Raw genomic sequence first — 10,867 nt, forward strand, 5'->3', positions numbered from 1 at the left:
GATTGGATTGCAGGGATACATGAAGCTACATTTGCATAATATTCAACAAATACACACAGTATCTCCCTAAGAAGAAGATTCCTCTGCTGGAGGGATCCAAGTGGGAAACTCAAACTGACCTCATCCGGTTGCGTCACAAACTGTTAATCTGACTGCTAATAAGTGAAGGAAATTCTACATCTGGTATTTTATGTCAGACTTTTTGATCCTGATTTATATCCAGGTATGAAAAAGGGTGCTGTAGCCTGTTTCTAATGTAACAACCTTCCCTCTGTATCTCTCTGTCACAGTATCTCTCTTGATCCCACTCTTTTTATCTCCTCCTCTCTTGTCCCCTTCAAGCATCATTCTCTCTCTTCCTCTCTCTCTTTCTCTCTCTCTCTCACTGTCTCTCTTATTCATACACACACGCGCGCACACACACACACACACACACACACACACACACACACACACACACACACACACACACACACACACACACACACCTGAAAGCATCTCTTTATCTATCCTGACTACAAGTGACCCTGTAGACATTTCGCACTGATCAGATTAACTATGACCGTAGCGTGTGTGTGTGTGTGTGTGTGTGTGTGTGTGTGTGTGTGTGTGTACGTTCGTGCGTATGTACACACACGCACATACGTACACACATGCATACACGTACATACAGTATATATATGGACAAACAGCAGGTGGTCCACTGGCCTGTCTTGTAAGGGGAGCACGGGAAGAAATAATTCAACAAGTCAGTGCAGTACCAATTTCCACCACTTCTAGCCCTCCTTATTCAGTGTTATAACATATTTGAGGGGGAATGGTGCTAAAATAGGCTTAGAACAAGCCACTTCCCAAATTATACTATAATCCATAACTGTAGGTCAGATACTACCTTTTCCTGCATCGTGCATGTTCTGGGCCCCTTCTGAATATTTTTAGTACTGACGAAATGTGGTCAACAATTGGAGCACATTCCTCAAAATAAAAGTGCTGACTGAACACATACGACAAGCGGATGAATGTGTACACTGTGCAATTTCTATACTATACGTAACACACGCATGTGGAACATTCCTGACACAGTCATATGGAGCATGATTTATCTCTTGCAATAAATGACTTTGAGGCAAATGAGCAAGCAGCATTTGCTGCATACTGTTAACAGTGACTAATGCTTCCTTTTTCTCTAGTAAAGGTGATAATGTCCTTGCAAAACCCTACAATTAAATTTCTGTTTCAAAGAGGGTTGGATTTTACCACCAGCTACATGAATCGCTATGTAAGTCAATCAGTAATCCACCAAATGAGAGGCTGTCGAACAGAAGCCTCCTGGATTCCCCTGGAGGGGTAGCAAGCTAAACAAACCCACAGAGCTCCCATTAAGTGATCGGGAGAAGGGTGGACAAGGGCAACATCTATCATTAAGGATAAGCTGGAAATGCCTCATTTAGTATGCTCACTGCTTCTTTGGGCCTGTTTGGAAAACAAACAACACTAAAAAAATAGAACGTCATTTACAAAAATAAGTATAACATTCAATACTTTGATTGTCTTTTTAAAATCTATTTATTTTCTGCATATGTAGATGACCTATAAAGAGTTCAAGCGCATAATATCGAAGGTGCACAATTTTTTTTTCTTTCTTTCTTTGTTTTTTTCTTTGTGTCTTTGTTTTGTTTTCAACATCTTAACATGAAAATAAAATATTGGTCCACAAAGTATAGCTGTGCAGTATCAAGTGCCTTGTACAAAAAAAAAAAAAAAACAATATTATTATTAAAATATTCATTTTAATGGCTTTACTTCATACATATATAACATGTTGAAAGAACACAGGCGCAATCCACTGGTTGGTCAGATATATCTGAATGACTCTGATTTAACGACTGGATATATATACACAGGAGGGCAGTTTGGGCGCTTTAACAACGCTACAAATAGGCAAGTCGACGTCCTTTGTTCCTAACTCTCTGTCTGTACCTTCTTCCCAGAACCGCTGCCAGGTATTTCTGCACGGCCATCTGCTTTCTATAGCGACTGTAGCTGTCAGTGAAGATCCCATCTGAATGTCTTTTGGATAAGGGCTCCGACTCGTCCTCCATACTGTTGTCTTCGCTGCAAAAATAACATGGAAAAATACCATTTAAATTGTAACTTCTCACCTCTAATCAGAGTTCTGCTCGTTTTGATTTGACAAATTATCTTTTAAAATATTTTCCGGGCATAAGTCAAAGTTGCCTTAAGCCATTAACACAAAAAAATCATAATAATTTATCGTCCTTTTATTATATGTTTCGTTCGGTGAGCAGGTCAGTATGAAATAAACATTTAAGCATTTTCAAATAGCTACAAATTATTCATTATAAGCCAACTGCATATTTTTACTGCATGGCTTTTCCGAAGTGGAAAACAAATCAATAAATGGATTAATCTTATTTAAACGTTGTTGTTTTTTTTCCCTTGCAGAAAACTAACCCTCTATTCTTGAGGGAGGACTCACAAGTGAACGCCAACACACACATAGAAACGAAAAGGATGCAATGAAAATGTTTAGACCTTCTTATAGACAGGTTAAAACAATGGATAAAACACACATAAAGTGACAGACAGTGATGCAGCAGCCTGGACTCGTGCAGAGGAGGAACATAAAGGATGACTGCAGGTGAACGCATACAAGAAATGCCCTTACCCTGCACGAATTGTCATCAGAGAATGCAGAAAATGTCTCGCTGTTAACTGACCCAGGATCTCCCTCAAGGCTCTATCTAATTCTTCCTCAGCATGCCTTTCTGGTCTGAGATGATAAAACGCCAAAACACATAGATCATCAGTGACTAAAAGGCGCAGTGATCAAAAGTAGCCTAAAATGTCCCCATCCCTCCGCAGAAACATAATCTTATCAGACTGCTAACATTTTACCCCACTCAGCCTAACACCTTCAATGTCTACCCACCGTTTATCTTGATTATTAATAGTATTTGGAATTAACAATTTATGGATACTCTGTGTGAAAATAACACTGAACAAATAACATGGGGAAACTCTGGGAAAAAACAAAGCAAGCAAACATTATCGCAAACAGCAAAAAAAAAAAACAAAAAAAAAAAAGTCATTAACATGGAATCCAACTCGAAGCTTTGGCTGTTTTACCTCTTTTCTGGCGGATAGTAAAGCGTGTAAGCGTCGTCGTTTAAGGGTGGAGGGCTTCGTATTGCAATCTGATCGCTATCAAAACCCATGTCGGATAACGAATTCCCATCCTCATCGAAGGCGTCGTTTTCAAGTCTAGAAGAGGAAGAGTATTCATCACATATTTGATCCCTGCATGAGTGGGAAGCATGTGTGAAAGAATGTTAAAATATTTGCATGCCTTTTCTGAAAATTTTTTTTTTTGAGAGGTTAAACGCATTAGAAATGTGTGAGGAAAACGAAAAATTGTAACAATTTGCTAATCGTCTTTATGAATAAAATAAGCCAAGAATGATTTTCATTTTGATCAAAAATACATGTAAACGATGTAAAAATGTAAGCTTTTTTTTTTTTTTTTTTTTTTTCTTTGTTGAAATAGAACATTTTCATTTGGGGGATATATTTTTATTCGTACTTGATGCTGTTGCTCTGAAAAGAGACTAAAGCCTCATTATTTTTTGAAACAATAGGGTGTGAAAATTGTCGCTTTCAGTAAAGGCGGGGAGACGAAAACTACATTAAGAATTCTGCAAATCGCAGTGAAAATTACAATCAATACGAACCACGCCCAAATTATTGTTGAGCTTTTCATAGAAGAGGGTAATAAATCTTAAATTTGTAGAGCTCTTCTATTCGTTTTTGCCTCGTCTGTCCTCGGTGACGCTGGTCTATCGTCATCCCGTGGGCTATCCATTGCATTGACTTCTCTCTCATTTTTAATAAGGGGAGTTCTGTGAACGCTCCCAGGGGGACAGATGCCTCTACGCAATTTCCATTGCAGTTTTCCACACGAACCTTTAATGTCTGATCATTTCACCGTTTTGTTTTTTCCTTTTAACAATCCTATCAATTGTCAGATTTAAAAAATTTTGGCGCACAGTTTGTGCGCAATTAAACACCATTACTTTAGTGTTAACTATGCATCCACTAAATGGGAGCGTAATTAGTCATCGAAAAAGCAAATACCATCAATGAACAAAAACATTGTGCTCAGTATAAAATAATATGAATGCATTACAAAACATGACCCATTGTAAATACGCATATAGCGCAACACACCTACCTAATTTTAGGGTAACTTATTCCGATAGGTGTGCAGAAGACGCTGTAGTACGTTAAGATGAGCAAGATTAAAGTGGCTTTAGTCGAACTGGCCATGCTGTTAGAAAATGGAAAACAGGCGTAAAATGAATCAGGTTAGTCAGTCCTACAGAAACAACATGCTCTTTGTTCTGTCAAATTCACACGCTGTTCTACTTCTCTTACTATAAACTACAAAGCTGGTTTGATAATGACAGCTTTTAAATGAACTGAAAGAGGTTGCACCTCTGTTTGCTACAACCAAAAAAAAAAAAAAAGCATTTTTGTCTAATTCATCCCATTATGTAAAAGTTTAACTGATACGGAATCCTTTGCATGCAGCAGTGAAGACATTGAAAACAGCAGGTCTCTTTGTGCAGGGAAGAAAAAAAAAAAGGAATAGTTCCACTACTTTATCTCGTTCTCCATCAATAAATATCTGTGTCTTTTTGGTTTGTTTGTTTTTACAATTTTTTTTTTTTTTTTTTTACAAACCGTAGATAAAGGACATACCTCTAGCAGGAAAGCAGAGAGAACGCTGTGATGTAGGTTGTGAACCGGGCGCGGCTGTGATGGTGTGTGTGAGAGAGACGCGGTATCTTTCTCACGGCACTTCTTTCCTGGCTTGAAGCGCCTCCGTCGTCTCCTTATGTCCCCTTCCAAACAGCCTATCTCACTTTTTTACACAATTAACAGACTCAGCCACTCGATCAGGTGAACAAAAAAATCTCGCTGGGAAAGTGGGCTGTATGTTCTTCTACATATCTTTGCCCTTAACTTTTGTTCTGTGCTGTGATTGCCTTGGATTTTTATCTATGGATCGTAAGCCTCCCCCCTCCCTCCACCCTCCTCCCCTCCCCTCCCTCCAATAACTCACATTAAGGATGTTACAGACGTCATCAAGTCTGCCTCCCGGAATATAGAAGTACAGTTCTTTTCTCATAGATGGATCCGTCACCCCCCCCCCACCCCCCCATGGAAGTTTACTTTAAAACTTTCTCTTTAAAGAAAAAAAAAACGATTATGAACTTGAATTCATGAATTTTGCATAAAATCAATTTGTCCGTCACCACTACGGCTTTTTTCCCCCCTCTTCTCCCCCGCGTCAACAGTAAGTCTCATAATGCTTTTATGATTATGACTGGGAAATAATTATCTTTTGCTGCCTCTTCTGCATCGGTGGGTGGTGGTTGTGTCGGTGGTATCGTGTGACAGGGTTTTAATGGAAGAGGAAGAGATCAGGCTGGCACATTTCAAGGCCCCTGGGGAGTCAGGAACTGTCCGGTGCTGAAACCAATCGTCATCACTTGTAACAGTAACTGTATTTACCGAAACGCTTTCTAATCATTTACAATACATTTTTCAATTTGACATCTTTCAAATGACCACAACGTGCATCAAAGGCCTCGGATCGGCGTTACATTGGTGAAATATGAGAGGCTTTATAATCTGATTGAAATACGCGCTGGTGACGCAGAAAGCAGCTTCTGAGAGCTGTCAGACAACGTGACTTTATAAATGATACACACAATTTACCATTATGATGCCCATCGATCTATCTATCTATCTATCTATCTATCTATCTATCTATCTATCTATCTATCTATCTATCTATCTATCTATCTATCTATCTATCTATCTATCTATCTATCTATCTATCTATCTATACATCCAAAGAAGCTCCTTTTTTTTTTCAAGTTGCGAACAATCCAGTCAAATAAATTTGCAGAGGTGAATAAACTTTGAATTGGCTTAATATTCATCCAAAATTTGCGGTTTACAGCCAAGAGTTGAGTTGGTGACTATTAATCCGGAGGGTAGACGCCTACGTATGGATGTAATGTCGGCGTCAGCTGTGGGCCCAGTCAGAATCACAATCTCACCACACCTTTTGAAATGAAAACTGAGTCACGTCCGTGGCTCACCAGCCAATTGAAGCGTCTGTCAAAGAGAAGAGAGATTCACGTCAGCGTGTATTTACTCTGACGTAATATAACAAACAAAGCCACTATATCAGTCACTGGCCAGGTGGTCGGGTAGACACAAGTTCATCGTGATTCCTACAGGGGAACATAATTTGGATCAGACTACTACCACCAGGTCTGTGAGTGCAGGTGTGGATGTTGCTCAGTAGCGTGAGCAAACAGCGCCATCGTGAGGATTGCAGCGTGCACACATGCGGGCCATTCATAGCGAACTGTCAGGGAGAGAAACAAGTACCCAATTACCAAGACTAACATCCATGACCAGAAACACTTTTCACAGCAGAACAAATCGTTTTCCCCTCACATTTATCTTTCATATCTATTTTTACAGCCTTTAATTTAATCAGATAATCTTTTGAACATCAGCATTAAGAGTGATCAGATGTACGTAATATACTTAGACGGGGGGCCCTATTATGAAAATCACACTTTTTCAGGTCTCTACATATACATTGTGGTCCTCCCTAACCCGACCAACTCCTATAATCTGGTAAACAAATGATCCCTGCATCAATAGATATTTGGAGTTTTAGGAAGTCATGGCGCTGAATCGATCACATTGCGCTAGATTAGCCGTTCTTCACGTCAGCCAAGGGGCTCTATGCAATTGGACAGAGTATTGGACCATATGGATTGGTGGACATGCTCAAGGGCGTGGCCATCCCCAAGATGGAGTTCTTTGCCTCGGACGTGAGGCAGCATTCTGTTGAAACCTACAGTATCTAGGTACAACGCACATAAGTTGGTCTCATATTTTCTTATTGTTTGTTAGCATGAAGTCACGTTATGATAGGCTATGTAGGCCAATGTGCTATTTTTGCGTTTGCGTATTGCGTGTGTGCACGCACGCTCCAACACATGTGTGCGTACCGGACCTACAGTAAAAAGCTAAAACGTACGTAAGTTGGTCTCAAATCTTTTTATTGTTTGTTAACATAAATTAAGTCATGTTATGCTTGGCTATGTAAGGAGCTCTCCTTTGTTTTGCATTTGTGTATTGGGTGTGTGTGCGTGCACGCCTGATCCCGTGTGTGCGTGCTGGACCTACAGTAGGTACAACACACATAAGTTGGTCTCATATTTTCTTATTATTTGTTCGCATGAAGTCATGTTATGCTAGGATATGTAGGCCAATGTGCTTTTTCCGCAATTGCTTGTTACGTTTGTGCGCACACGCTCCAACACGTGTGTGATTGCTGGACCTACAGAATAAAGCTAAAACACACATAAGTTGGTCTCATATTTTCTTTCCTATTATCTGTCAGCATAAATAAAGTCAGTTTATGCTAGGCTAAGTAGGGAGTTGTGCTTCGTTTCGTATTGTGTGTGTGCGGGCACGTGTTAGAGTCGATTGTTTGTTCGGTGTCATAGCGACAACGCACACAGGTCTATCCTCCTTATCCAAAATCAGAACATTTGTGTCCTGAAATTAGTGTCCCTCTTCCTTGTTCATCTGTTCAGCCACCAGCTTCAAGGGACATGGCGTGCCAAACTGACCAAGTGGACACCCATACTGTTGGTACACAGCTGTCCTTCAGGATTCTTCATTCCCACTACAGAAGTAAAGGTATGTACAAGTCATATTCCATACAATATGTTTTAATAAAATTGGTTAAATAGACTAATTTTCTAAATATTGTTGTCTATAGGCGTTAGTGAGTGCACATGTGTTGATAGTAGTTCAGTAAAAAATAATAATGTTGTGTATTAGAATATTCCAGCAAGACAGTAAGTGAAGACTTTAGTATAAACATTTTTGAGACAGATTCATGTATGTCATATGATACTGTTTTGGCTCCTTATGTCGTTATGTTTGGTGTACCCCTCTACAAGATCCACTTTCCAAAGGCTTTTGAAGGGACAATGCAGAGTCAAACCTCACAAGACCGAGCCAACATTCTGTTAGTGTTACAATATTTTAATATTTCAACCAAACGTTTTGAAATTCTGTTGGTAATTGCTCACAACAAAACACAGTAAACTATACAAATAAATAAATTAGTAGCAAGTACCAGGATGTTTTTTGAACACAATTTTTCTAAACAAAGAAATAAATCAAACAACATCAATATAAGTAAAGATATAACTTTGTGTTTTATTCAACAGGTTTTTTAGCTGACATGATGGACCTCATATTTGACAAAGTCTTGGTAGATCCCACGCCACACACAAATGAGATGATGGCCATTCCTGTCCCTGAGAATCTGTCTGCCCAGTATGAGCGTCCGGACAAGGAGGAGGTCATTGCCAGCTACATGACCAGGCTCAATCAAGACTCAGTCTAAAGCCAGTGTAGTGGCCTTTGTCTTCAGGAAACTCTTGTCGTAGGACGAGAGTTGCGAAGGACCACACAGGCTGGGATGACGACCTGGAGTCTGCGCCCTAAGGCCCCGTCCACACGATGACGGATTTTTTTAAAAACGCAACATTTTAAAAACGCATCGAAAACGATTCGCGTCCACACGACATCATTTTCAAAAAAATCTCCGTCCACACGTAAACGCAGAAGTGCATTTTTGAAGGTGGCTATAAGCATGCCGAACAATGTGGTGGCAGCACTGAGTCAAATTTTATCCAATAGGAATCCTCCGTATTTTGTTGTCACAACACACGGGCCCATAAATATGACGTCACAGAGGTTTTTGTCACAGGCAAGACGTCAGCGTTTTTTAAAAGTTGCGGATACACCGTCCACACGACTACGCAGACCCAGCATGTGTAAAAAAATCCACCTTGGCCAGCGTTTTTGAAAAGTTGCGTTTTCGTTCCGGATATCTGCATTGTCGTGTGGAAGGAAGGCGTAAACGCGTAAACGAGTTTTTAAAAAATCAGTCATCGTGTGGATGGGGCCTAAGTAGTCCGAGCACCAGCCAACAAAGGTGCGATAGGCCAGATGTCTGCACCGTCTACAGAAAAAGGACACAAAATGATTTATTTCACAATGTTTTCAATCCAGAGTATTACAACTGTTGTTGATTTCCTGATAGGATAGCCCCGTGTTCTCATTATGCTTGTACTGTATTTGTCACCAGAAATGGATTTTGAATACCAAAAAATGTTCAACATGTCTGTTAATAAGACAAAAATCAAGGTGTTGCAAATACAATATATTGGACTTTTTTGTACCCATATTTGTCATGTGTTACTGCATTAATGAAGGTATGCCTGATGAAGCAAAATAAAACATAACTGTAGTTTTTATTCTGTGACATTTTTCAAAGAATGACTTACCGATGTATTGGTCTCAGACGTGAAGGGCCATACTCGGCCCTCAGTACGTGACCGGCCGTTTGTAGGGTGTACACGTTTAGGCACACAGGCTGGAACCCAGGATGTTGAGTCATGCACGGAACCTCATCAACCTTCTGCAGACGACTCCTAACCTACAGTGAAAAACATGGTAAAGGTCATTTGAATTTATAATTGTAAAAGTAGCCAAATAGAGACATAACTTTGTGGTTTAGCTGTGAGCATGATACCTGTGGTATCTCCAAATACATGTTTTCTGCTTCTGTTGGCATAAGTTCACAGTGTCCACAGGAACACCTGTACAATAAACAGAAGGTGAAGACATCTCAAAATAGTGTAAAGGCATCACTGCAATATGGCTACATCAATTCACTATTAACCTGGTGTGATGGTGGCAAGAGTTAGCTCCGTGTGTCTTGTGACAGAGGACTGCCTCAAATATTTAGCACCTTAGTAACAGGTTAGATGAAGCTCCGGTCCTGTGAGGTCGTAGGTTACAAAACACAACAAAGAACCAACTAAGTAATGTTCACACGTACTAACCATTCAGAAACATCCTGCTGCAGCCACCAGTCGGTGTTTCTTCAGGAGCCCCCGCTTCTGGGTCCGTCTCAGGGTCATAAATGTACGGCGACACGATGGGGCCTCCGAAAACCATGATGATACAAATGTAATGCCGGTCAGTGTCCCGTTAGCTCTCCTTCAGAGGGGCGTGGCCCAGGTGAAGGAGGCGTGGACCAGCGGAGCTCATTAGTGCCTGAAACGAAGCGTGAGTAGCGTGTGAGTAGCTCAGATGAGCGATTTTGAATAGCTGATATTTAGGATCACAGATCACTTTAGCTCAAAATATTTGGAAAAAAGTCTATTTGGACATCTGGCAGCTGAATGACATTAAGTTGAAAATACATAATATGGGACCTTTATTGGGTATGAGATAGAAAATTTGTCTGAGACCATTTACGAAGCCTTCAATTGCCTGGTGTTCGAAAAACTTTAGTCAGGAAGACTTTTACTACGGTTTACTGTTCAGTCTTAATTTTTGTTGTCATTCATGGGAGTTGTTAATAGAGGTACCAGCTGTGGCCATAAGATGGTTACATCTATTCAATAGTGACACCCTGATTGCTAGCCAATCATTGCACAGCTGTCTTTATGGGACTAGATATAATATTTAAAAAATAAATACACAGAACACACATTTTAATGTAAGACTGTAAGACTGTTTGTTATGAAATGATGACAAATCGCAGAACAATACACATACAATGCATTGGGTTTTTATTTATTTATGCATTGATTTATTTTACCTTTCAAATCTTAAATTGAATATTGTGGAATAGCATGTGACTCTTGGAAAGATCTCG

The 10,867-nt window shown here is 39.9% G+C and overlaps 1 protein-coding gene across 2 annotated transcripts; it reads right to left on the reverse strand.

The window, feature by feature from the left end:
- Positions 1-1,892: 1,892 nt before the first annotated feature.
- Positions 1,893-5,080, reverse strand: adcyap1b (adenylate cyclase activating polypeptide 1b). 2 transcript variants are annotated; one of them, XM_068340592.1, is made up of 4 exons: positions 4,253-5,080; positions 3,151-3,285; positions 2,690-2,794; positions 1,893-2,115 (listed from the first exon to the last, which is right to left on the reverse strand). In XM_068340592.1, the coding sequence occupies exons 1-4, from the start codon at positions 4,345-4,347 to the stop codon at positions 1,932-1,934; spliced, it is 519 nt and encodes a 172-aa protein (XP_068196693.1). In that variant the 5' UTR covers positions 4,348-5,080; the 3' UTR covers positions 1,893-1,931. The 2 variants fall into 2 exon arrangements, with proteins under 2 accessions (XP_068196693.1, XP_068196694.1); XM_068340593.1 differs by lacking the exon at positions 2,690-2,794.
- Positions 5,081-10,867: the final 5,787 nt, after the last annotated feature.

Source organism: Antennarius striatus, chromosome 18, assembly GCF_040054535.1.
Source record: "Antennarius striatus isolate MH-2024 chromosome 18, ASM4005453v1, whole genome shotgun sequence".
Classification (NCBI taxonomy): Eukaryota; Metazoa; Chordata; class Actinopteri; order Lophiiformes; family Antennariidae; genus Antennarius; species Antennarius striatus.